The 24,401-nt window shown below is 45.1% G+C and overlaps 1 protein-coding gene across 2 annotated transcripts; it reads left to right on the top strand.

Annotated features, from left to right (window-relative positions):
- The first annotated feature begins 5,405 nt into the window (after positions 1-5,405).
- Positions 5,406-14,590, top strand: AEN (apoptosis enhancing nuclease). Of its 2 annotated transcripts, none has more exons than XM_079954351.1 (4): positions 5,406-5,507; positions 8,833-9,541; positions 12,690-12,890; positions 14,121-14,590. In XM_079954351.1, exons 2-4 carry the CDS (start codon positions 8,834-8,836, stop codon positions 14,322-14,324), a joined length of 1,113 nt encoding a protein of 370 aa, XP_079810477.1. In that variant the 5' UTR covers positions 5,406-5,507; position 8,833; the 3' UTR covers positions 14,325-14,590. The 2 variants fall into 2 exon arrangements, with proteins under 2 accessions (XP_079810477.1, XP_079810476.1); XM_079954350.1 differs by having other exon boundaries at positions 5,429-5,507; positions 8,811-9,541.
- Positions 14,591-24,401: the final 9,811 nt, after the last annotated feature.

Below are 24,401 nucleotides of genomic sequence, written 5' to 3'. Positions count from 1 at the left end.
GAAGGCAGGAAGAGACAGGAAGAGCTCACGCACCATCGCAACCAATTTCCAACCCTTCTGATGCAGACAGAGCTGCTAATGAAAAGCCCTTCCAGAGAGGGAGAGCATGCTGTGTGCTGAAACCATGTGCTCAGGAGTTTGAGCAAACACACAGATTCTGTTAAAGGGCCAAGAAGACACTGCCTTTGTTAGTTGAAACTATTCCCTGCCCCCCTTTTCTTTTCTCTCCTAGTTAAGGTTGGGGAAAGAGCTGTAGCTCCCTGATATAGCATCACCACTTGCACGCAGAACGTTCTGGATTCAGTCCCCAGCACTTCCAGGTAGGGCTGGGAAAGAGCTTATGTTTTCTACTGGCCTTGCTCTTATGTCTTCATTAGCAAACCCAATATGAGGAAATTAAGAAGGTGAAGTGGGACGCGGGTGGTGCTGTGGGTTAAACCACAAAGCCTAGGACTTGCCGATCAGAAGGTTGGCAGTTTGAATCCCTGCAACGGGGTGAGTTCCTCTTGCTCAGTCCCTGCTCCTGCCAACCTAGCAGTTCGAAAGCACATCAAAGTGCAAGTAGATAAATAGGTATCTCCAGCAGGAAGGTAAACGGCGTTTCCGTGCGCTGCTCTGGTTCTCCAGAAACGGCTTAGTCCTGCTGGCCACATGACCCGGAAGCTGTACGCCAGCTCCCTCGGCCAGTAAAGCAAGATGAGCACCGCAACCCCAGAGTCGGCCACGACTGGACCTAATGGTCAGGGGTCCCTTTACCTTTTAAGGAGGTGAAATTATTGAGTTTCATGCCTGGAAAAACTTTCCCTCTTTAATTCCTTGCACATCAGACTGCTCTTAAGAACAGCAGGAGCTTTTCCTAGAAAAACAAATTGTTGACTATAGTTGTGGGTAATGCAGCCCCCCCCCCACTCGTGTATTCTGCATTGACACAATAATAATGCATTAACAGTGGATTTATACTAGAGCTTCTGTACTGCATTCCAGTTTATTAGTTATTCTGGGATCCTCCCCCAAGCCTGCCCACCCCTGATTTAGGGAGGGTGGGAGAGGGAGGCTTAATTTGCGAACAAATTGTTCAGATATTGCAAATACATTGTTGGCAACTGTTTTGTTTTTACTTACTGGATCCCCCCAGAATCCATATTAAAGGGTTGAATGCAGGATGGCATTGGGGCAAGGGGAAGCATGCTTGAGCAACACCTATCCCACAACAAGTTCATCATGGATCCCCCCCAGATTCTCTGCAGAACAACAGTAATTGCAGCAAAGGCTCTTAAAGCTACAGCTCTTTACACACTTCTTTGAGAGTAAGTCCCATTAAACAAAGTGGGTCTTTACTTCCTGAGTAAACATGTCTAGGATTCCCCTGTTAAACTACTGTTATTAGATATTTGCAATGGCGCTGTGGGTTAAACCACAGATCCTAGGACTTGCCGATCAGAAGGTCGGCGGTTCGAATCCCCGTGATGGGGTGAGCTCCCCTTGCTCTGTCCCTGCTCCTGCCCACCTGGCAGTTCGAAAGCACGTCAAAGTGCAAGTAGATAAATAGGTACTGCTCCGGCGGGAAGGTAAATGGCGTTTCCGTGCACTGCTCTGGTTCTCCAGAAGCGGCTTAGTCATGCTGGCCACATGACCCGGAAGCTGTACCTAGAAAAACAACTGTACCTAGAAAAGCTGTACCTAGGAAAATCCCTCAGCCAATAAAGCGAGATGAGCGCCACAACCCCAGAGTCGGTCACGACTGAACCTAGTGTCAGGGGTCCCTTTACCTTTTATACCGAATGGGGGTGGGTGTAAACATTGAAAATAACACACACATCAGCCTGAATGTGCACATGCACAAACAACCTTGCCCTCAACATATAAAATGGCAGATCTGGACTTACAGCACTTTTATCTTAGTTTGCAGATAGAAAAGGGTTAGTCTCATGAAATATTTTCAGCAAGTTTTCCAGTCTTCTGACATTGCACCCTATCCCGGGGCCACTATTCATTTGTTTATAGCTATATACCATTGTTTTCCTCCAAGCTCCCCATTTTAATCCTCACAACAACCCTGTGAGGTAGATTAGGCTGAGAGACAGTGGCTGGCCCAAGGTCACCCAGTGAGCTTCACAGCTGAGGGGCGATCCCTTGTCTCCCAGGTAATCCTACATTATCACAGGATGTGCTTTGCATATTCAGGCAAACCACTTCCACAAAGGAAAGGGTGTGAGTCATCGTGAGTTATCATTGCATGCACGTGCATTTCGTTTTTGTTAATAATTTTTATTGTTTTGCTTTACGTACATCCATAGAAAGTATCCATCCAAAGTTCAAACTAAAAATGAATAAATACATAAAAATACATAATAACTAAATATCTTTCCCTCCACCAATTACCCATGATTATTACTCTGAATTATCAAACCTAAGCACTCTAGTCTTTTGAGTTGTCTTCCGTCCACCACCTCAATGTGAGTCATTCTTTTCTTTCCTTAACTGCCTTCTTTAGATGTTTTTCATTTCTTGGTATGAACTTATTTAATTATGATAACTGTTTTGTCTTTTGCAAAAAATAATCCAAGCATAGTAATGGTTTTATTTGAGAACAATGTTTTTCTAGGTAATTTTTATAACACTCCCAGTCCTTACTGAACCTTTGACTTGTTCTGTTCCTAATTATTTCTGTCATTTTAGCCAGCTCAATGTATTCAAATAACTTTCTTTGCCACTCTTCCTTTGTTGGAATCTCTTCCCCCTTGCATTTTTTGGCAATAGTATTTTTGCCACTGTAGAGGCATATAAAAATATCCTTATAGCTTGGGGTATCTGATGATAGTAAACCCAAGAGAAATGCTTCAGGCTTTTTGACAAAAGTTTGTCTGAACATTTTTTTTCAATTTTTCATAAATACTATCCCAAAAGTTTCTAATTTTCTTACATCCCCACCACATATGTAACATTGTTCCTTCTACCTGCTTACACCTCCAACATTTATCTGAGTTTGTTTTGTACAACTTTGCTAGTTTACTAGGTGCTAAATACCACCTGTATAACATATTCATAATACTTTATTTTAGTGTGTAGCACACTGTAAATTCTAAATCTCTGATCCACAAATTTTCCCATGTGTCCATCTGTTTCATATGCCCAAAATCTTTTGCCCATTTAATCATGACTTCTTTTACCTCTTCAACTTTTACTTCCCAATCAAGTAATAATCTCTACATTTTGGATAACGCTTTGCTTCTATTTTGTATTAATTATTTTTCTAGCTTTGAATTTTCTGTTGTGAATCCATTTTTCTTATCTAATTTAAAGGTTTCATTCAATTGATAATATTGCAGCCAGTCTGTCACATAATGCCAAATTTCTTCAAATTTCTTTAACTTCAATTGATTTGCCTCCTCTTCCAATAATTTTTTTTATGTTGCCCAATTCTTTTCCATATTTTTTTTCTTTACTGAAATGGCTTCTAATGATGAAAGCCACCAGGGGGTTTACTGTTTGTATTTATCCCATACTGTGTATAGTGCTTTCCTTATTATATGGTTCAAAAAGCCCCTGTGAACCTTCACCTTTCCATAACATAAATAGGTGTACCACCCAAATCTGTTGCCCCATCCTTCCAAATCCAACAGTTCCGTATTTTGCAGAACTAACCATTCTTTTAACCAGCATAGACATGATGCCTCATAATAGATCTTCAAATCTGGCAAGGCAAAACCTCCTCTTTCTTTAATGTTTATAAGTAACATGTTTTATTCTGGGTCCTTTGCCAGATGTAGTTTGACAAGTCTCTCTTCCATTCTTTGAAGCAACCTGCTCCGCCTATCACTAGGATCGCCTGAAATAGGAACAACATTTTGGGCAGCACATTCATTTTAATTGTAGAGATTCTCCCCCAAAATGAGAGCTTCAATCTGTTCCATATTAATATTTCTCTTTTAATCTCTTTCCATGTCCTAATGTAACTATCATTGCCTAAATTTATGTTTTTCGCAGGCATGCATGTGCATTTTGGTATATGAAAGACTGACAACTTTTAAAAACGTTTAAACCATGCTACTATAAGCCATGCTGCTTATAGTAGTGTGACATTGAGAAATGCAACTAGTTAAGGTCACAGCCACACCATAGGGCTTCTCCGAAAGAATCCTGGGAAGTATAGTTTATCCCTCACAGAGTTGTTATTCATAGCACCTGTAACGAAATTTGGTTATGCAGATTCTTTGAGGAACACCATTGTGTGCATGCGAGCATCTTGAGGCATGCCGTTGAAACAAGGTTAAGTTGATTCATTTCTATGCATAAGGCTTCTGTTAAGACACAGGAGCAGGACCGGCAAAAGCGTTGACAACCTTATCTGAGTGAGCACATACACCCTCTGGGAAGCCTTGAACCATCAAATTTTCTCGTACACCCATATGCCGTGAAACTTACACGTGTGCAGTTGTCATGTGGGACAATCTATACTTGGGTGTTCTGCACGCCTAGTTCCTAAGCAGAAAGTGCCACTAGCATAAGGACTTTGTTACATTGAAAAGAAGCCCCGCGTTCCCGGAAAACTTTTTGCACCCATATGGAAATATGGAACGTCTGAATCCGACCGACGGGGGGTAGTTTATCCTAAGCCACTTCTTAGGAAAGGGAATAATGCCGGGAGAAAGCTGCAAGGCTAAATACATGAGAGACGCGGGTGGTGCTGTGGACGCAGGTGGCGTTGTGGGTTAAACCACAGAGCCTAGGACTTGCCAATCAGAAGGTCGGCGGTTCGAATCCCCGCGACGGGGTGAGCTCCCGTTGCTCGGTCCCTGCTCTTGCCAACCTAGCAGTCTGAAAGCACGTCAAAGTGCATGTAGATAAATAGGTACACTCCGGCGGGAAGGTAAAGGGCGTTTCTGTGCGCTGCTCTGCTTCACCAGAAGCGGCTTAGTCATGCTGGCCACATGACCCGAAAGCTGTATGCCGGCTCCCTTGGCCAATAAAGCGAGATGAGCTCCACAACCCCAGAGTCGGCCACGACTGGACCTAATGGTCAGGGGTCCCTTTACCTTTACCTCCCTATTGCACTTAGTGAGGTTTACTTCCAAGTAAACCAGGGCAAGCTCGGGATGCACGGCTAGGATCCTATGCACAATTTTCATGGTGACTTAATCTTCTCCACCTTTGCTCAGAGAAGTCCTATGGGTCCTACTCCCAAGACTGCAACCGTAAACTCCCATTAGACTCAATCAGGCTGCCCTGTACACAATTACGTGGCAGTTAAGATACAGCCTCTTAAAACTGGACGCAAGCAGCATTCGACTCGAGGCACGACTCCCTTGCTCGCGGACAGCGAGGCGCCTGCCAGCACCCATCCCAAGCCACGCCCATTTATGCAGATAGCCTTTCCACCGTCTTGGCTAAGGCAGCCAATGAGAGGTAGGGGGCGCGTCCGAAGCGCAGGACTTGCCCGGGCATGCGAGAGTCGTCAGCTCAGCCTTTGCTTCCGGGAGCGACACGTGGGGATCGGGCTTGCTTAGGTAAGGGGGAAATGGGCATAAGGGTGGGGCGGGTCTCATCCTTAAAAGTTGGGGGTCGAGGAAGTAACTGAAGGCAAGAGAAAAAGTGGGGCTTTAGGAGGCCTTGGGAAGTTCCCAGGCCCCGTGAGGGGGTATTAGAGAAGATGGTCCGCATACCTATTTTGGATTCTCCCTTACCTATTTTTAGAAGGGGGTATAACTTAAGTGAAAATGGACTGAATCGGGGTGGGACTTGTAGATTTCATAAGCTGTTCTTTAGCCAAGTAGTGGTCTGATTGAACTTTTTCCTTTTTCGGGCCTTGATAACAGGGTTTGTTTCTCTTTTAAGTTTTCAAAATGTTACATTTATTTTTTCTTCCTTTGGGCTGATTTTAATTGTGAGTTGCCTTGGACGGTTATTTGCCCATAAAGCAGCCTAAAATGGTTAAAGTAAATAAATAAAACTCCCCCCCCCACACACACACCGCATCCCACCTCACCATATGGGAAGGAGGAAAGTTGTGGGGGGGGGGCATCTAGTTCCTTATCCTGTCCTTATTTGTTTATTTATTCAATTTGTATACAATCCTTCACTCGAAGATCACAGGGCTGCTCACAAGGTAAAAATACAAAATGAGACCACACTATTCAAAATAAAACAATAACCCCCCCCCCTCCTCCTCACAGTAGCCAACCAGATACTAATAAGAGGAAGCTGCCTTACTGATAATAGGATGCAGGTTCATCTAGTATTGTCTGCACTGACTGGAAGCAGGAATTCAGCATCACATAATCAAGCTTACAGGTCCATTGATGCAGAAATCTGCTCCTGGTCCCCCTGCTCCCTAGCAAATAGATAAATAGGTACCGCTCCGGCGGGAAGGTAAACGGCGTTTCCGTGCTCTGCTCCAGTTTGCCAGAAGCGGCTTAGTCATGCTGGCCACATACGCCAGCTCCCTCGGCCAATAAAGTGAGATGAGCACCGCAACCCCAGAGTTGGCCACGACTAGACCTAATGGTCAGGGGTCCCTTTACCTTTTTACTTAGGGATATAGCAGTAGATTCCCATCTACCTGTTTTGTACCCCAGCCTAGGGAGGTAACATTGTCAATTATCTTCCAAAAGCAGGGGCTCTCTTGTGGTGGTCTCAGAGTTACGTAATACTCTCCTATGGATAGTTCTTCTTTGGCTTCTCTCTGTAGGCACGTGAAGATTGCACATACATACCCTCATAAGGCACTGAAAGCTAGGTTCTGTTAACATTTGTTACTCATATGTAGCTTTAATTTATTGTTTTATAATGTTTATAAATGGGTTTATTTTACATTACGTTATGAACACGTTGTAGTTGAAAGGTGGACCAGATACCTTTCATGGGATCATAGAACCAGAAATATTTTTAAAATAAATATAACAATACAATAAAGTTTACTTACTAGTAACATTGATTAGGATTGTCACCGTTTTTAAGATAAAGACCCAACATCAATTTAAATCATTTTCTTTTTCCTCTTTTTTTTGCATTTTATTGGCTTTGCTTTTTAAGATGATAAACCTGAGAGCAGAGCTTCCACCACCCAGCAATTTTAGGCACTTTGTAAGTAAGTAAGCAATAAATAAGTAGTAGAAGAATTATATTTTTAAAAAATCTCAGATGAGGTTTGGGGCATGGGACAACTGAGGCAGGAAAAATAAACTGACCTTTCGGAAAGGATAGGGTTCGGTATATTTATGAATGATTAAAATGAGCTGGCAAGACCACTACCACCCCTTGCATTGATTACCAGAAATTATTGCCACGCTCAAGACCGTACTAGAACCCTGTGGTCCTTCTGCTGTTGTAGTGGTACAAGTTCCATCACCCCCAACCATTGGCTAGCTGATTGGCGCTGATGGGAGCTGTAGTACACCCAAGATCTGGAGAGCCACAGGTGCCCCATCCCTCACCTAGGACAATCTTATCAGCCTTGGTCAGCATGTCCAGGGAGAGATGTGAATTGTCTGGGGAGGAGTCCCTGGGTGAAGGCATTCTTTCCAAATGTCTTTCGCTGGACAACCTGAAAACTTTCCCTCGGGGTAGATTTGATTTAAATCAAATCGATTTAAATCAGTAGTCAGTAAGACATGATTTAAATCAGTAGTCAGTAAGACATGATTTAAATCACTAGTCAGTAAGACATGATTTAAATCACTAGTCAATAAGACTTGATTTAAATCTTCTTTTTTTTAACAGAAAGACTCATTCTTGCTGGTAATAGTCTTAATATTTACAACCAGATGAAGGTGAGTAGTTTTTACAGTTATATCAAAAATTACTGATTTGGTTATACTATTAGAAATAGATTGATAGATAATTTCGAAATTATTGTGAGGTTTAATAAGTTGACTGTTCATATTTGGGCAACTTTTCTGCTGTACTTTATTGGCAGGAGAAAAATAATCATTTCCTTAATAACAATTTAAATTTAGTTAAATTTATTTAACTAAAACAATAACATTATAGCATATGTATCCATATTTGTTAACTGATGTGGTTAAACGATTTTTTAAAAAAAACAAACCTTAGACTGAGTTTTAGCACACATGAAAAGCAAAACAAATCCTTATTTCCTGATGAATAGCCTTTGGACTATAATGTAACTTAAATAGAAAACTATCTTTAGAAATACTTTTCCTCCAAAAACATTTTATTTTAAAAATCCAATTTAAATTTTAAAAAATCTGATTTAAAAAAAATATGTGATTTTTATCCACCCTGCTTTCCCTGCTCCTGAGTGGAGAGGCGGGATATCACCATCCCACAAGGAGATAGCGCCTTATTTGCTCTCCCCACCATGCTCCTCTCTGCCTTCTCGTGTTTGCATCAGCCTTTCCACCTAACCTCCCATTCCCCTAGTCTCCCCAATCTTCTTCTTTTTTTAAAAAAATAACTTTTTATTCAAAATTAAAACAAAACATATTATCCAGAAACATATCATCCTTATTTCCCCCCCCCATTTTTCCTCCCTCCCCCCACAGAACCCCCACCCCACCTCCCTGACTTCCCTCAGTTCCAGTCTTTGATTTCTCTAAAAATGCTGTTTTCTGCATGTTACACAGTTGTATAGATCCTCAAACTATTTAGCTGATTATTATCAATAAAAAGTTTGTGAATGTTTATTCAGAACCAGCCAAGGAGTCCAGTTCGCTTTGTTGCGTCTTCAAATACTTTGTAAAGGGTTCCTATTCATCTTTAAAGTCACAGTTATCCTTGTCCCGTAGCTTGTATGTCAGTTTTGCCAGTTCTGCATAGTCCCATCAATTTTTCTTGCCATGATTCTTTAGTTGGGGTTTCTTCTTTCATCAGGATGCCGTCTACCACCAACTGCTCACCAGGTGGGATAACTCCGGCGCAAGTGGTCCAGGTGGGTAACTTGGGGATGGGTGATGAGCAGGACCTTGGGTGCCTCTGCCCTAAGTGGGATCCGGGCCACGACAAAGGTTCCCAGGATGCTGAAACCTCTGGCCAGAAGAAAAAGAAGAGCCGCCGATACCAGCGGTTTATGGCACGGAGGGCATTGGAGCAGAGAGGGCTGCAGGGAAAAGCCCTGCCGACGACTTCAGGCAGCTCAGAAATGGGTGATGCAGCCAGGTCCTTGCGCTGTGAAGTCAGCCCTTGCGACCAGTTGTTCCAGGAGGATGTAGCAGGGGCTCCTAGGGAACCTTGTCTGCTCTGTCCGGTTGCGCCAGGTGCTTCAGTGAACCCAGGCAGGTGGCCGACATCTTCCCAAAGTCTCAAGGATCAAGTAGCCTCCCCTAGTGGAAAGGGCACCGGTTCCTTATCCCCTGCGACGCCCAGGAAATGTGTGGCGCTTGACTGCGAAATGGTGGGCACGGGCCCTGCTGGGAGGACAAGCGAGTTGGCGCGGTGCACAGTCGTGAACTACGACGGGGACGTCATCTACGACAAATACGTCCGACCAGAGTTCCCGATTGTCGACTACAGGACTCGGTGGAGCGGGATCACCCAGCGACACATGGAAAAGGCCACTCCTTTTAAGGTTGCACGGAGCGAGGTAAGCAAAGGAGGGAGAAGAGGGGTTGAGGATTGGAATCCGTGCAGCTGGAGAATTAGATGCTTGCTGCAGAATTAGTGTGGTCTAGTGGCGAGAGGGTCAGACTAGGACCCAGGAGACGGCAGTCAAATCCATGAAATTCCATGAAGGCTGCTGCTGCTGCTTTGACAAAAATTGCAAACTGGTGTGGAAAATGCAGAGAACTGAACTTCCAAGATTTGAAAAACGAGAAATTGAGAGCCAGTGTGGTATAGTGGTTAGAGTGTTGGACTAAGACCTAGGAAGCCAGGGGTCAAATCGCTGCTTGGCTGTGAAGTTCACAGGGTGGTCTTGGGCCAGTCACTGCCCCTCAGCCTAATTTACCTCACAGGGTTGTTGTAGGGATTAAATGAGATATTAATAATAATAATTTATTGTTTATACCCCGCCCATCTGGCTGGGTTTCCCCAGACACTCTGGGTGGCTCCCAATAGAATATTATTAATAATAAAAAAGCAAACATCAAACATTAAAAACTTCCCTAAACAGGGCTGCCTTCAGATGTCTTCTAAAAGTCTGATAGTTGTTTATTTCTTTGACATCTGATGGGAGGGTGTTCCGCAGGGGGGGGTGCCACTACCGAGAAGGCCCTCTGCCTGGTTCCCTGCAACCTCACTTCTCGCAGGGAGGGAACCGCCAAAATGCCCTTGGAGCTGGATCTCAGTGTCCGGGCTGAACGATGGGGGTGGAGATGCTCCTTCAAGTATACTGGGCCGAGGAGGGAACCATGTATGCCAGCTTGAACTCCTTGGAGGAAACAGGGAGATATAAATGCAACTAAATAAATAATGTTATCACTACTAATAAGCACCTGTATTCCTTAGATAGTGCACTGTACATTTAAGAAGAAGGAATGATCATGACCGCCAGCTTGCAGTAGCCTAGAAGGATTCGGAAAAGCACAAGCCGGTTTTAGGAACATAGGAAGCTGCTGAAAAATGAGTTGGACCATTGGTCCATCTTGCTCAGTATTGTCTGCTCTGGTTGGCAGAGGCTGCCCTGGGTTTCAGGCAAGGGGCATTTCCAGCCCTACCTGGAGTTGCAGGCACCTTCTGTGTGCATCCTTAATCTGTAGTTCCCAGACTCTTTAAATATTGGTATGATACTGCTTTCAATGTATTGTGCAGGTGGGGCCCATCTCCCACTTCATCCCTTATTCCCAACATGCACACACCTGCACCTGACGTTCAAGAGACCCTCCAAAATGACATGGGGTGTTTGAACTGGGACTCCAGTGTGTTATCTGCAATAATCTTGTGGGCTCTTGCCCAATCGCACCTTTTGCAATTACTTCAAACCTTCGGTTTTCCTGCAACACTGACACCTCTGGATTTTTTTTGTCAGTCACCCTAATTTGGCTCCACTTCTCTTGGCACTCAGCACCTGAGTTTGCTATTAAAGAGAGTGATACATTTTAACCTTCCTACTTTATTGCATCCTTCAAAATTACAATCGAGAAAATTTAAAAGCTTGTAATGCTCCCCTCACCCTTGTCGCTCGTTCTTTGAAGGCTAACGGCACCTAGGTTAATTAGTACATCCTTACCAGTTCGTTTCAAGTCTCTGAATACAAGCCTTTTAATGTTGCGTTTGATTGGCTTACCCCATTTCACAGGGGTCGGTTCCAGGTGAATAATTGCTGGCTACCTGTCTGTTGCAAAATGCTCTGTTCTCTGGTCTCTATTCCTGGGTTTGTATTTGCTGGCTGAACTTATCCACTTCCTTTCTGTTGATGTTTTAACACGTGTGTCCCCCTCCCCTCCCGGTGTGCTATGGCTGGGCATGCCACTATCAGAAGATCAGGGTTTAATTTTTTTTATAGTTGTGTCCCATTGATATAACCCAACAGCATTGCTAATGGGTTGTGGTGTACCTTGTGCTTTGTAATTTGCACAGCTTTTGAGTCCAAAAGGTTTTGCACTTTTTGTACAGAGCCATCGGGAATACAGTCGTACCTTGGAAGTTGAACAGCTTAGTTCCCAAACGTTTTGGCTCCCAAACGTCGCAAACCCAGAAGTGAGTGTTCTGGTTTGCGAACTATTTTTGGAAGCCGAACACCCGACAGGGCTTCCTGCAGCCAATCAGAAGCCATGCTTTGGTTTTCAAACATTTTGGAAGTCTTAACGGACTTCTGGAACGGATTTCGTTTGACTTCCAAGGTACGACTGTATTATTATTATCACCCTTTATTAATCGTCTTCTAAAACAACGTTTCAACATGCTTTACGTGTAAGATAAATGAAAACAGAAAAATGAAAAACCCATTGGAAAGTTTGGTTCCTTCCGGAAAGTGCAGATAGGGGGTGCCTTTTAATATCTCAACAGGAATGCTATTCCACAGAATAGGAACCTTCCCCTTTTTGTATAGTTGTACAGATTTTCATACTATTGTTATTTTTACATTTATAGGCCACCTTTCCTCCAAGCAGCTTAAGGCAGTGTACATAGTTTTCCCTGCCATTTCATCCTCACAGCAACCCTGTGAGGCAGGTTAGGTTGAGAGGGAGTGACTGACCTAAGGTCATGCTCACTGACCCAACATGGCTGAGCGGGGATTTGAACCCTGGTCTCCCAGGTCCTAGTCCATCACTCTGACCATTACACCATACTGGATCTCTTTATTTTTTTCTGTCAATTTGTATTGCCATAGTCTCACTATCACAATTTGCTTTGTAGCGGGTGTCCAGACCCCTATAGGAAATGGGCCAGGATGAATAATTTAACGGCTCCCTTATTCACAGGAGAAAAATCAATAGATAGGTTTGTTGTGCTTTTGATACAAGCTTCTTTTTACAGTATTCATTCCTCCTTTCTTATAGAAATCTTCAAATCGGATCTCTTCTCCTAGACCTAGTCCCAGGCTAAAGAATCCCATTCAGCCTCTGCCCCAGACCCACTAACTGCTGTAGCTCACAAATCCCCAGGATTCCAAGCAAATATCCCCTCAAATCCAGTCACGCTGCACAACATGCTTCGAAACAGTTTTAAAACATTTATGACCCACCTATGTTCAGTCCTTTAAAAACGCAGAGCACAGCCTATCCTCGCCATCTTCCTAAGGCCCTCTGTTTGTGACGGCAGGTGGCTAAACGGCCTCTTAATTCTTGCAGATCCTACAGATCGTGAGGGACAAGATAGTGGTGGGGCATGCCATCCACAACGACTTCCGAGCCTTGAAATACTTTCACCCCCATGCCTGGACACGGGACACGAGTCGGAGCCCCCTGCTGAGGAAGAAGATGGGGCTCCCTATGAAAGGCAGCGTCTCTCTCAAGAGCCTGGCTAGTGAGCTGCTACACAAGAATATTCAGGTAATTTAAGGAGATGCCTTCCTCTCTCAGTTCCAGATCCAAGTACTCTTGGAGGAAACTTTATTTTCGAGATCCATTTCAGTCGGGCTTTAGGTCCAGTTTTGGCACAGAAACTGCTTTGGTTGACCTGTATGATGACTCCTGTCAGGAGAGAGACAGGGAAAACGTGTCTCTGTTAATTCTCTTTAACCTCTTGGCAGCATTCCCTGCCATCAGCCATGGTTTCCTCCTGGAGCAGCTGTCTGAATTGGGGTGGGCAGCAGTGCTTTGCAGTGCCTCTTGTCCAACCTTGGTGGTCATCTTGAGGGGTGGTCATGCTTGGGGAGTGCTGTTTGGTCCTGTAGAACCTGCCTTCAGTGTGGGGTTCCTCAGGATTCAATCTTACCATCCCCTAATTCTCTAACTGTGGAATGCTCTCCCCAGGGAGATTCACCTGGGCCCTTCATTACATATTTTTAAGTGCCAGACAAAAATGATTCCTCTTCTACCAGGCCTTTGGATAATCAAACAATCCATGGCTTTTTAAACTCCGGGGGTGGGGTGGGGTGGTGGTATTATTTTGCTTGTCACTATGTTAATGTATTTTTATATTTATAAACCTCCATGTTGGTCCCCTGATGAAGGGCGGAAAATAAATTGTTAAATAAATTAACTTGTTAGGCAATCCCGATAGGATTCAGAGATAAGAGTTGTACTGCTGTTGAGCACAAAGGTTCATTTCAGCTATCATGGGTTATCTTCCTATATACATAAAAATGCAAGGCTGTCATCACGCAGCCCCCCGTTGGAGGAGTTGTAGTGCCGCATCGCAGTCCCGGATATGCATGAAGACAGGGCAAAGGAGGCGAGCAAAGGAGAAGTTGCGTTTTGAGATGTTTGAACAACATCATAGGTTTAAGTAAAGCAGGGATGGAGGAACACTGAGGGGCTGTGAGGATGTGGTGGAGGGGTTGAAGGAGCTGGGAGGATATCGGGGATGTTGGATGAAGTGGTAAATGGAGGGATTGAGGTTGGCGGGGTGAGCAGGGATGAGAACCCCTAGTAGTAGAATTCAGTGCTATTGGACTGGCTATGATGTACTTCTTAAATAGGAAAACTACTGCAAATATATACTTTATAAGAAGTTGGTAGGAGTGGTTGGGTTTGGTCAGTGCTACTAGATGGCACATCTGGAGGACTAGAACCTTACACACAGTTTGATTTTTTTTTTTTCCCTTTCCCATCTGTTAGGTTAGCCGAAATGGACATTCATCAGTAGAAGATGCTCAGACGTCTATGGAGCTTTACAGATTGGTGGAGGTACAATGGGAACAGACACTGGCCAGTAGCCTCCCGCCAAGCCTTCCAAACAGCCCTCCAGATAGCAGCTGGGAGAGTGTTTGCTACATGGATGACCAGTATTGGCCCAAGGACTTTGACGCAGGCTGTACATGAAGGTGTAAACTCTAGAACAGCTTTCCCCAACTTGGTTCCTCCAGGTGGTCCTTTTATTTTTTTAAACTCAATCACGGCTAGTGGTGAGGGACAATGGGAGTTGTGGTTCAAAAGATCTGGAAGGCACCAGGGGCAGGGATGCTGCTCTAGAATGTGTGTTCTGGACTGTCACTTGAGGAGTGGGGAGGCCATGATTCTGAACCTAATGTAGCAACTTTATTTATTGCCAAATTGCACAACCCAAGAATACACGATTCTACTGGTGATGAGAGGACTTCTGTGTTCTTCATTTGATTGAAAGGGGCTGCTTTAGGGTGGCTCTTCTGAAGTAAGAAAAGGGGGAATCTTCCAAAAAGAGAAACTGCCTATACTGGGCCTTTAGTTTGTTTTGACCATAGAGAAGAGGTTGACCCTAGAGGATGATGATGGTGATAATTTATTATCTATATCCCACCCATCTGGCTGGGTTTCCCCAGCCACTCTGGGCGGCTCCCAACGAAATATTAAAAACACGATAAAACATCAAATATTAAAAACTTGGCATCTGATGGGAGGGCACCACTACCGAGAAGGCCCTCTTCTGCCTGGTTCCCTGAAACTTCGCTTCTCACAGTGAGGGAACCGCCAGAAGGCCCTCGGAGCTGGACCTCAGTGTCTGGGCTGAACAATGTGGGTGGAGACACTCCTTCAGGTATACTGGGCTGAGGCCGTGGAGGGCTTTAAAGGTCAGCACCAACACTTTGAATTGTGCTCAGAAACATTCTGGGAGTCAATGTAGGTCTTTCAGGACCGGTGATATGTGGTCTCGGCGGCCACTCACAGTCACCAATCTAGCTTCTGCATTCTGGATTAGTTGTAGTTTCTGGGTCACCTTCAAAGGTAGCCCCACATAGAGCACATTGCAGTAGTTGAAGCGGGAGATATCTAGATCATGCACCAATCTGGCAAGACAGTCTGCGGGCAGGTAGGGTCTCAGCCTGCATACCAGATGGCGCTGGTAGACAGCTGCCCTGGACACAGAATTGGCCTGTACCTCCTTGGGCAGCTGTGAGTCCAAAATGACTCCCAGGCTGCGCACCTGGGAGAAGAGAGAAGAGGTCGGCAACATACTGTCCTGTAGGTTGTATCCACCTGCCAAGGCCTTTTCTTTCTGAAAAGCTTTCCCCATTGACCCTTTTCTTTCGGAATACCTACAGGTAAGTTGCATGACAAGGTGGGATTGAACAGTGGGATTTGGTGGAGTGGGTGCACCTCTGCAGCCCATAGGTTGCTGATCTCTGCCTTAGGGACCTAAACACAGATTTCCTATCTAATTACAAGGGTGAGTTAGAACCAAGCTCTGATTTATTATTGCAAAAGAGTTTGGACACTTGATTAGTGTGTGAAGCCACAACTGGTTCCTGTACCATTTTTCCTCTACATGCAAGCAATCCAAAATCTCATCGGGAATGTTCTTGCACAGGGCGATGTAGCATGAACCGATAGCTCATGGGTTCATCCAGAAGCTATTTCCGTGACATTAATAGCTGAGGAAATTGCTGGTGTGGCCAGCCATGACCGACTGATTTGCACACCTTAAATTTTCCTTGAACGTGCATGGACAAAGAGTATTTTGCACTACTTGTACAATTTGCAACAGGCATTTTTGTGGGTTTTCCCTTTTGTACAAGCAGTAGCTGAGGTTGTAGAGCTGTCCTTGATTGCATTCTGCCTGAAAATACAAGATTGCAGGACTGGATGTCCCTTGCGGATAACGAGCACACAGACACACTATGCACACTGAAAATGGTATCAGAGAAGAGTTGTAGTCTTACCTTCTCCTTAATATGGTTTTCTTTAAAAAAAAAGTGTGTAAGGAACATTCAACGCCCCTGCTAGTGGTATGAAATGACACAGTCCAGGACTCAAGTTTCATTGCCTTATCTGCTGTTGGTGAGAACAGAGACTGGGCTTGGCTTTCCCACTGTTCCATATTGTTACCAAACTGCTCTTGTGAACATAGACCTGGGACCAATAGCCAGTTCCCCATGCTGATTACTTAAGAACCTGTGGCCTTCCAGATGTTAGATTCCAGCTGCCATCATCCCTGACTATTGGTCATGCTGACTGGCGCTGATGGGAGTTGGAGTCCCTGCAATATCTGGAGGACCAGAGTTTTACACATCCCTGACTTTAGAGCAATGTTAGGCCCCAAAGCAATCCCCCTTCCAGCAAAGACCTTATGCCCTAGTCCTTTACAGATCTTTCACAGTGTCATGGTTTGTTCCTGCCAATAAGGACTGGAGCATTTTAAGGCACTTCCCAGCACTCCCCCTTTGCTAGGACTCTCTTATAGTAGAGTATTTTTTCAGCAGCGGCTGGAGGTCTTTGCTTTCTGCAGATCCTGGCTCAGGTACAGCACCATATGTTAAGAGCAAGGTCTCCTTTGTTCCTTGAGCTTCTGGGACATCAAGATAGCGGAAGCTCTTGCCGTATCCCATGCAGGACCTGTCTGCCATACATCACAGCGGTCTGCAGCTCTCAAGCAAACTAATAGCTGCGCCTTCTGCACCGGATAGCAGGTAGTGCCTTGCTTTTGATGCAGCTTCCAGCTGGCTGGACTTAACAGGCAGCACACCTGGCTTGCTATCAGATGGACAGCTGGCACAGAAAGCACACTGGGCTTGCCATCAGACAGGAGATTGCTGGCTCTTTCCTGGCACAGGGCACAAGCCATTTGAGATTCCTTTGTGTTCTGAGTGATGCTGGACATCTAAGCCCTTGCAAAGACTACCCCCCCTCCCCAGCCTTCTGTGACTGGGCTGCTGCTGATAGATGAACAAGTACTTTGCTTCCCTTTGTAGCAAGGAGGATCTCATCCACAGTATTATTTGGAGCCCGAACTTGTTTTTCTGCTGCTTCTCCTTGCAGAGGGGTTGGCTTCAGAATAATTGCTTTTGGAGACCATATTGAGCTCCCTGGAGGAAAGATGGGATGCAAATGGAAGTAATAATAATAATGATAAAATTACTCTGGGAAACTGAGCATTTTACAGCCATTCTTGCAAAAGCCCAGGTGGGTGTCACCTCCCAAACCCCCCCCCCCCCACCGTTCTTCCTAACAGTAATAATGATAATAGTAAGCTTAAAGAAGGGAAGTGTCACAGATAGGCCTTCCTGACTGAAATGACACCCTCCCTCCTCCATCAGATTTGTAGTTTTCTACAAGGGGCTCCCTTTTCAGATGCCACATCCCAATCAGTGTCGCTTTCCAGTGCTGAGGGAAGAGAATTATTCCTTATTAGATTCATTGGTTGCTGGTCCTCTGAGTGACTGTCATTAAAAACATACATTGTGCCATTAAAAACCAAGAGGAAACGTTAGCATTGTCCTCCAAGCACATACAATTCACATTCACACACTCCTTCATTAGTACGCTAACAGCAGAACAAAACTGGCTCGGTCCACCCAAAGCCAGGGGATGAAAGGTAAGTCTTACCAGGTGCCCAAAAGATGACAGTGAATGTGCCAGGCAGACCTCCCTTGGGAGAGCATTCCACAGATGAGGAGCCACAACTGAAAAGGCCCTTTCCATTGCCACCAGCCACCAAGTCTCCTTTGGAGGGGAGGCCTATAGATGGGCCTTGAAAGAACATCTGAGGGTCCAGGTAGGTTCATACCAGGACAGGAGTTCCTTTCCTGACACTGATGGTGGGCCACAACTGTCTAAATTACTGAACCTCTTAGGCTTGCCAGTTGGAAGGTCAGCGGTTCAAATCCCCATGATGGAGTGAGCTCCCATTGCTCTGCCCCAGTTTCTCCCAACCTAGCAGTTTGAAGCACGCTAGTGCAAGTAGATAAATAGGTACCACTGCGGTGGGAAGGTAAATTGTGTTTCCGTGCGCTCTGGCTTCTGTCACAGTGTCCTGTTGCACCAGAAGAGGTTTAGTCATGCTGGCCACAGGACCGAGAAAGCTGTCTGTGGACAAACGCCGGCTCCTTCGGCTTGAAAAGTGAGATGAGCACCGCAACCCCATAGTCACCTTTGACTGGACCTAACTGTCCAGGGGTCCTTTACCTTTTACCTTTTTAATTTTTCACCATAAACTTCAAAGGTAAAACAGGGCAGACCCGCAGGATACATGCAAAGCACATCATGGGAACTGTAGTTTCCCCACCCACACTTACAAATCACAGTCTTCTTGACTAACTACAGTTTCCAGGATTCTTGGAGGTGTAGTCATGTTTTAGTATCTGTGTGGAGTTGCCCACAGTCGTGTCAAATTTTCCCACCGCATCTAAGGAAGGGGTAGCTAACTGGCCCTCCAGATGGTAAAGGTAAAAGCACCCCTGACCATTAGGTCCAGTCGTGACCGACTCTGGGATTGCGGCGCTCATCTCGCTTTATTGGCCTAGGGAGCCGGCGTACAGCTTCCGGGTCATGTGGCCAGCATGACTAAGCCACTTCTGGCAAACCAGAGCAGCGCACGGAAACACCATTTACCTTCCCGCCGGAGCGGTACCTATTTATCTACTTGCACTTTGACATGCTTTCGAACTGCTAGGTTGGCAGGAGCAGGGACCGAGCAATGGGAGCTCACCCCGTCGCGGGGATTTGAACTGCCAACCTTCTGATTGGCAAGTCCCAAAATGCCTCTGCTTTGCATGCAGAAAGTCCACATTCAATCCCTGACATCTGGTTGGATCAGGAGAGAAATCTTTCTGAAAACCCAGAGAGCCTCTGTCCGTCTGTGTAGACAATACTGAGCTAGATGGACCGCTGGTCTGACTCATTATAAGGCAGCTTCCTATGTTCATTCACCATTTGTCAAGATGTATTCTTCCACCCTCTTCCTTGCGCTTCACTCCATGGTGCTTTCCACAGTGGGTGGGCTGGGGGAAACTGTGCCTCCAGCGAGGTTGCCCCAGCTGCCCGATTCTCAGCCTTGCTGCTTCTGAAATTATCTTTACAGACAGCAGGGAGGCTTCCTTGCTTGCTTGCTCCCTCCCTCGAAGCTGCCTCACCCGCCCCGCAAGGGGAAGGACATGCAGAGATGACGTTTCAAAATGCCAGCGAAATGTATTATCATTTCTAAAGATGTGACTCACTTAATGATTAGCTTTCCAGTGGGGGAAGAAAAGGGAAAGTAAGCCTCCCGTGGGCTGCAAAAGCATCAGATGTTTTTCGTTCTGCAAACAGAGTAGTTAAATTGCGAGTCCCTCTTGGTCTCTAACCGGCTGGATTCTGCAAGCCTCGGAGGTCTGTGTAGGATTGGGCCTTCCTAAGCCCCTGAGTTCCTTGGCCCCTCAATAAGCACATATCATTCATTTTCTTTTTTAACGTAACAAAATACCCATACCGCTTGATTGTAAGAATACCTTCTAAGCAGTTTACAAGAAATTATAAAAGCCAATATGAACACAACTGTGAATGAAATAAAGCCAAGAATTAGCAATAAGTAATCACCGGTACTAGGAATCATAAGATGTGAAAAAGCAGGGAATCAATTTTATTGTGGAATCAGCCTTTGGAATGCTGAGGTTCTTCACTGGCAAAGGGAGGTGTGCTGAAGTACATGCACTTTATTCTCTGAGGCTCACAGCTTCGTAGCTCATTGTCTCATGCCTTGCCTTCAGAACTTCTCTGCTACCCCTAGGCCTGATGCTTTTCCTACATCTTGGCTGCCCTTTCTCTCTTTTGTAGCACCCTGCTTGTGGTTAACGCTTAGCTGGAATGAAATATTCAACGCAGCAATAGAGAAATTAAAATAGTAATTTATTTGTCAGACAAATAAATATGAGGCACAGTGGTATATGGTTACCAAGCTCTGGCCTGGCCTCTTGCCATTCTGGCCAGCACTTATATTTCCTTAATCCAGCCCCCTTGCTCCTCCTGTGGCTGCCTCTGTCCAATCAGCCTGGTTAAAATTCCTATTGGCTGTTTGCTAGAACCAATCACAAAAGATACACCCATTTCCTCTTGCCCTTTTATGGAAATCAAAAAGCTATATATTCTTCTATCTATAAATGACAAATAAGTAGTAATATATCTTACATGTGTCTCAACAAGGAATCTTAATTACCAGCTCACCTCTTGCCCTCCTTGCCCTATTGCCTTCCAAAACAGATAATTAATCTTGAATTTTTATCTTATGCATATGTCAAGGATTGAGTTCACATCAACATTGAGAGATCTCCTTCATTTGAAGGTTTCTAAACAAAAGGCCTGACAACCATATATCAGGAGTGCTCAATTGGCGTCTTCTGTCTGGCAAGGGGCTTGGCTGGTGGCTGACTTAATTTCAGGATAGTTACAACTCTTACAACTATATGAAATAAGAATCTAGCATTTCTTAAATCCTTTGCATAATTATATTTAAGCTAATATATTTAATACATAAATAACCTTTTAAAAGGAAAAGAAATCTTAAAAGGATCTTAGTTTAAGAAAGAAACAGCTTTAGAAAAGACTTCCCAAAATGTTCTCTTTCTGCCAGCTAAATGCTTTTTCACTGCTCTTGACCTTTTTAACCTTAGGAAGAAGATATGGCTCATTTTACTATTTATCCACCCTTAATTTGTCAGTGTAACCTTGGCTGTCAGCCTGTAATTCCCTTTTTACGACTTTGAGAGTTGTTTTCTGCTATAAATCAGGGGGGCCCCTTGTCTAGGAGTAAAACATTGCCAAGGTTCTTCTAGGCAGCTGGTCTTTTGCCTGGCATAAAACATTTTAAGCTCATTTTTAAAATACAAGCCCTGATTAAACATATAAGCTTTAATAAAAATGCAAGCTTATGATTAGATGCCTCACTTTCAGCAGTGACACCAAAGAGGAACTCCTTCCACCGTCTCCTTAGATAAGACTCTGCTCAGGAATGAGCTCAAACGGTTGTTTATTGCATTTGTCCCATATTTTCCCCCAAGGAGTTAGCGTACATGGTTCTCCCCACTATTCATTTAATCCTCACAACGACCCCATGAGGTAGGATAGTCTGAGAGCAGGGCTGGATTTAGGTTTGATGAGGCCCTAAGCCATCAGTAGGCAAACTAAGCCCCGGGGCCCAGATCTGGCCCGATCGCCGCCTAAATCCAGCCTGCGGATGGTACGGGAATCTGCATGTTTTTACATGAGTAGAATGTGTCCTTTTATTTAAAATGCATCCCTGGGTTATTTGTGGGGTATAGGAATTGGTTCATTTTTTTTTTTTTTCAAAATATAGGCTGGGCCCCCACAAGGTTTGAGGGACAGTGGACTGGCCTCCTGCTGAAAAAGTTTGCTGACCCCTGCCCTAAGCTACTGAAGCTAATGGGGCCCTTTATATGTCCAGCTGTCCTTTGTCAACAACAAATTGTCGCTGTTTTTGTGTTGAATATACAGTATATGGTAATTTATGGACCTAATGGACTCACAAAAACTGTTGCTGTATGTAGGTTTTATTTGTTTTTTATATTAAGGAAATGTACATCCAGATTTTTTTCCTTTAATTTTTTTTTTGGGGGGGGGGGCCAAGAGAGTGGGGCCCTATAGCTTGTTTAGCTTTTATGTAAATCCGGCGCTGGTCTTAGAAGCAGCGGCTGGCCCAAGGTCACCCAGTGAGCATCATGGTCGAATGGGGATTTGAACCCTGATCTCTCAAGTCCTGGTCCTGCCTTTCTCAACCTTGGATCCCTAGATGTTGGACCACAACTTCCATCATGGCCAGTGGTAGGATTATGGGAGTTGTAGTTCAAAAACATGTAGAAGCACAAGGTAGAGAAAGGCTGCTCTAACCACTGAGCTACACTCACCCTCACACTGTTGCATTATCCCCCTCCCCCTTTGCTACTTTGGCCATCCTGAATCTGGAGAGCCAGTGTGGTGTAGTGGTTAAGAGCGGTAGTCTCGTAATCTGGGGAACCGGGTTCGCGTCTCCGCTCCTCCACATGCAGCTTCTGGGTGACCTTGGGCTAGTCACACTTCTTTGAAGTCTCTCAGCCCCACTCACCTCACAGAGTGTTTGTTGTTGGGGAGGAAGGGAAAGGAGAATGTTAGCCGCTTTGAGACTCCTTAAAGGGAGTGAAAGGCGGGATATCAAATCCAAACTCCTCCTCCTCCTCCTCCTCCTCTCTCTTCTTCTTCTTCTTCTTCTTCTTCTTCTTCTTCTTCTTCTTCTTCTTCTAAAGAACTATCATCATTATTTAAATGAAACCCTGGAGAGCTGCTACTGTCAAGAATACTGAGCTATATGAAGCCTGCAGTGGGTCTGGGTGTTAACCTGAAGGTTGGTGGTTCGCGCCCACCCAAGGATGGGTGTGGGCAGGATTTCTGCATTGCAGGGGGTTAGACTAGATGACCATCGAGGTCCCTTCCAGCTCTACAATTCTGTGATTAGAGGTGGAGCAAGGGTCTGGCTTAAAACAAGGCAGCTTCCTATAGACCACTCATTCATTCACACACCCTCTTGCAATTTTCGAACAGCTCATGTTTTTGTACAGAGAGTCAAAGCAAGTCAATTTTTTGTGTGTGTGTATGTTTTACATTGAGCTGAGCAGATGGGGAAATGCTGCTGGTTCTTTACAATTATTTCCAACAAGTTTGCAAACTCAAGTTTTCAGAAGCGTGTTTCCGTCTCGCTCGACATTCTCTTACCAGCAGTCAATACAGAGCTGGATTTCTGAAAGGGCGTTTGAAACGAGGACGCTCTCAATCGATGGCTGCTAATCAGAAGTGTCTATGGAGTTTGGACCCCAAAGCGCCAGGGAGCCCCCACTGGCACAATACAAAGGTGAGCCATTATCACCCCCAGAGCTGGGAGAGATGTCACCTCGCCACCATCACTTGTGACCCATTTCCAGCAAAAATGGCGTTTTTTTCCTGTACGCTGAAAAGCCGAGGGGTGTCCTATCTTTCAGAGCCACAGTATCCACAGACCCAGCCCAAGATATTTTGCTAGCCTGGGGCAAAGGACGAGATAGAAGCTGTTGCTGTTAACCCCATTAGTGGAGAGTGCTGTTGTGCTCAGGTCCTGCGTGCTGGCTTCCCAAAGGCATCTGGTTATCCGCTTTGAGTACAGGATGCTGAGCTAGATAGGCCATTGGCCTGATCCAGTTCAAATTATGTTCATGACCTCTCTGCCCTCCTTTCCATGCATAGAAACCCAAAGGATTGGCAGCTAAATCATTCAATGCAACCAGCTAGCTTAAGGGTCTCAGGGCAGGAAGAAGGGGACACAAAGCTCTGTCCTTTACCTCTGGAAATTAGGAAGCTGCCTTCGCGTTAGGAAGCTGTCAGACCATTGGTCCACCTTAGATCAGTATCACCTGCACAGACTGGCAGCCTTTTTGTCGCAAATATTAATACAGTGGTACCTCGGGTTAGGGACGTGGGTGGCGCTGTGGGTTAAACCACAGAGCCTAGGACTTGCCGATCAGAAGGTCGGCAGTTCAAATCCCCGTGACGGGGTGAGCTCCCGTTGCTCTGTCCCTGCTCCTGTCAACCTAGCAGTCTGAAAGCACGTCAAAGTGCATGTAGATAAATAGGTACACTCCGGCGGGAAGGTAAAGGGCGTTTCTGTGCGCTGCTCTGCTTCACCAGAAGCGGCTTAGTCATGCTGGCCACATGACCTGGAAGCTGTACGCCGGCTCCCTCGGCCAATAAAGCGAGATGAGCACCGCAACCCCAGAGTCGGTCACGACTGGACCTAATGGTCAGGGGTCCCTTTACCTTTACCTTTACCTTTACCTCGGGTTAAGTACTTAATTCGTTCCAGAGGTCCGTACTTAACCTGAAACTGTTCTTAACCTGAAGCACCACTTTAGCTAATGGGGCCTCCTCCTGCTGCCCTGCTGCCAGAGCATGATTTCTGTTCTCATCCTGAAGCAAAGTTCTAAACCTGAATGACTATTTCTGGGTTAGCAGAGTCTGTAACCTGAAGCGTATGTAACCTGAAGCGTATGTAACCCGAGGTACCACTGTATAGCACAGTCTGAAGCAACTGGAAATGTAAGAACTGGCTCCTTTTGGAAGAAATCATTGTCCAAGCCCATACAAATATTACAGTCGTACCTTGGAAGTCGAATGGAATCTGTTCCGGAAGTCTGTCCGACTTCCAAAACGTTT

Source organism: Podarcis cretensis (genome assembly GCF_951804945.1).
Source record: "Podarcis cretensis genome assembly, chromosome: 14".
NCBI lineage: Eukaryota > Metazoa > Chordata > Lepidosauria > Squamata > Lacertidae > Podarcis > Podarcis cretensis.
Note: the sequence above shows the minus strand (reverse complement) of the source record. Positions and strands in the feature narration are given on the sequence as shown.

What these genes read in the sequence shown, in the direction of transcription:
- AEN (XM_079954350.1), top strand. Translation starts at nt 5,444, where the DNA reads ATGCGAGAGTCGTCAGCTCAGCCTTTGCTTCCGGGAGCGACACGTGGG. An exon ending in TGGGGATCGGGCTTGCTTAG is followed by an intron (nt 5,508 to 8,810) that starts GTAAGGGGGAAA and finishes ATGATTCTTTAG; the next exon opens with TTGGGGTTTCTTCTTTCATC. An exon ending in TTAAGGTTGCACGGAGCGAG is followed by an intron (nt 9,542 to 12,689) that starts GTAAGCAAAGGA and finishes TAATTCTTGCAG; the next exon opens with ATCCTACAGATCGTGAGGGA.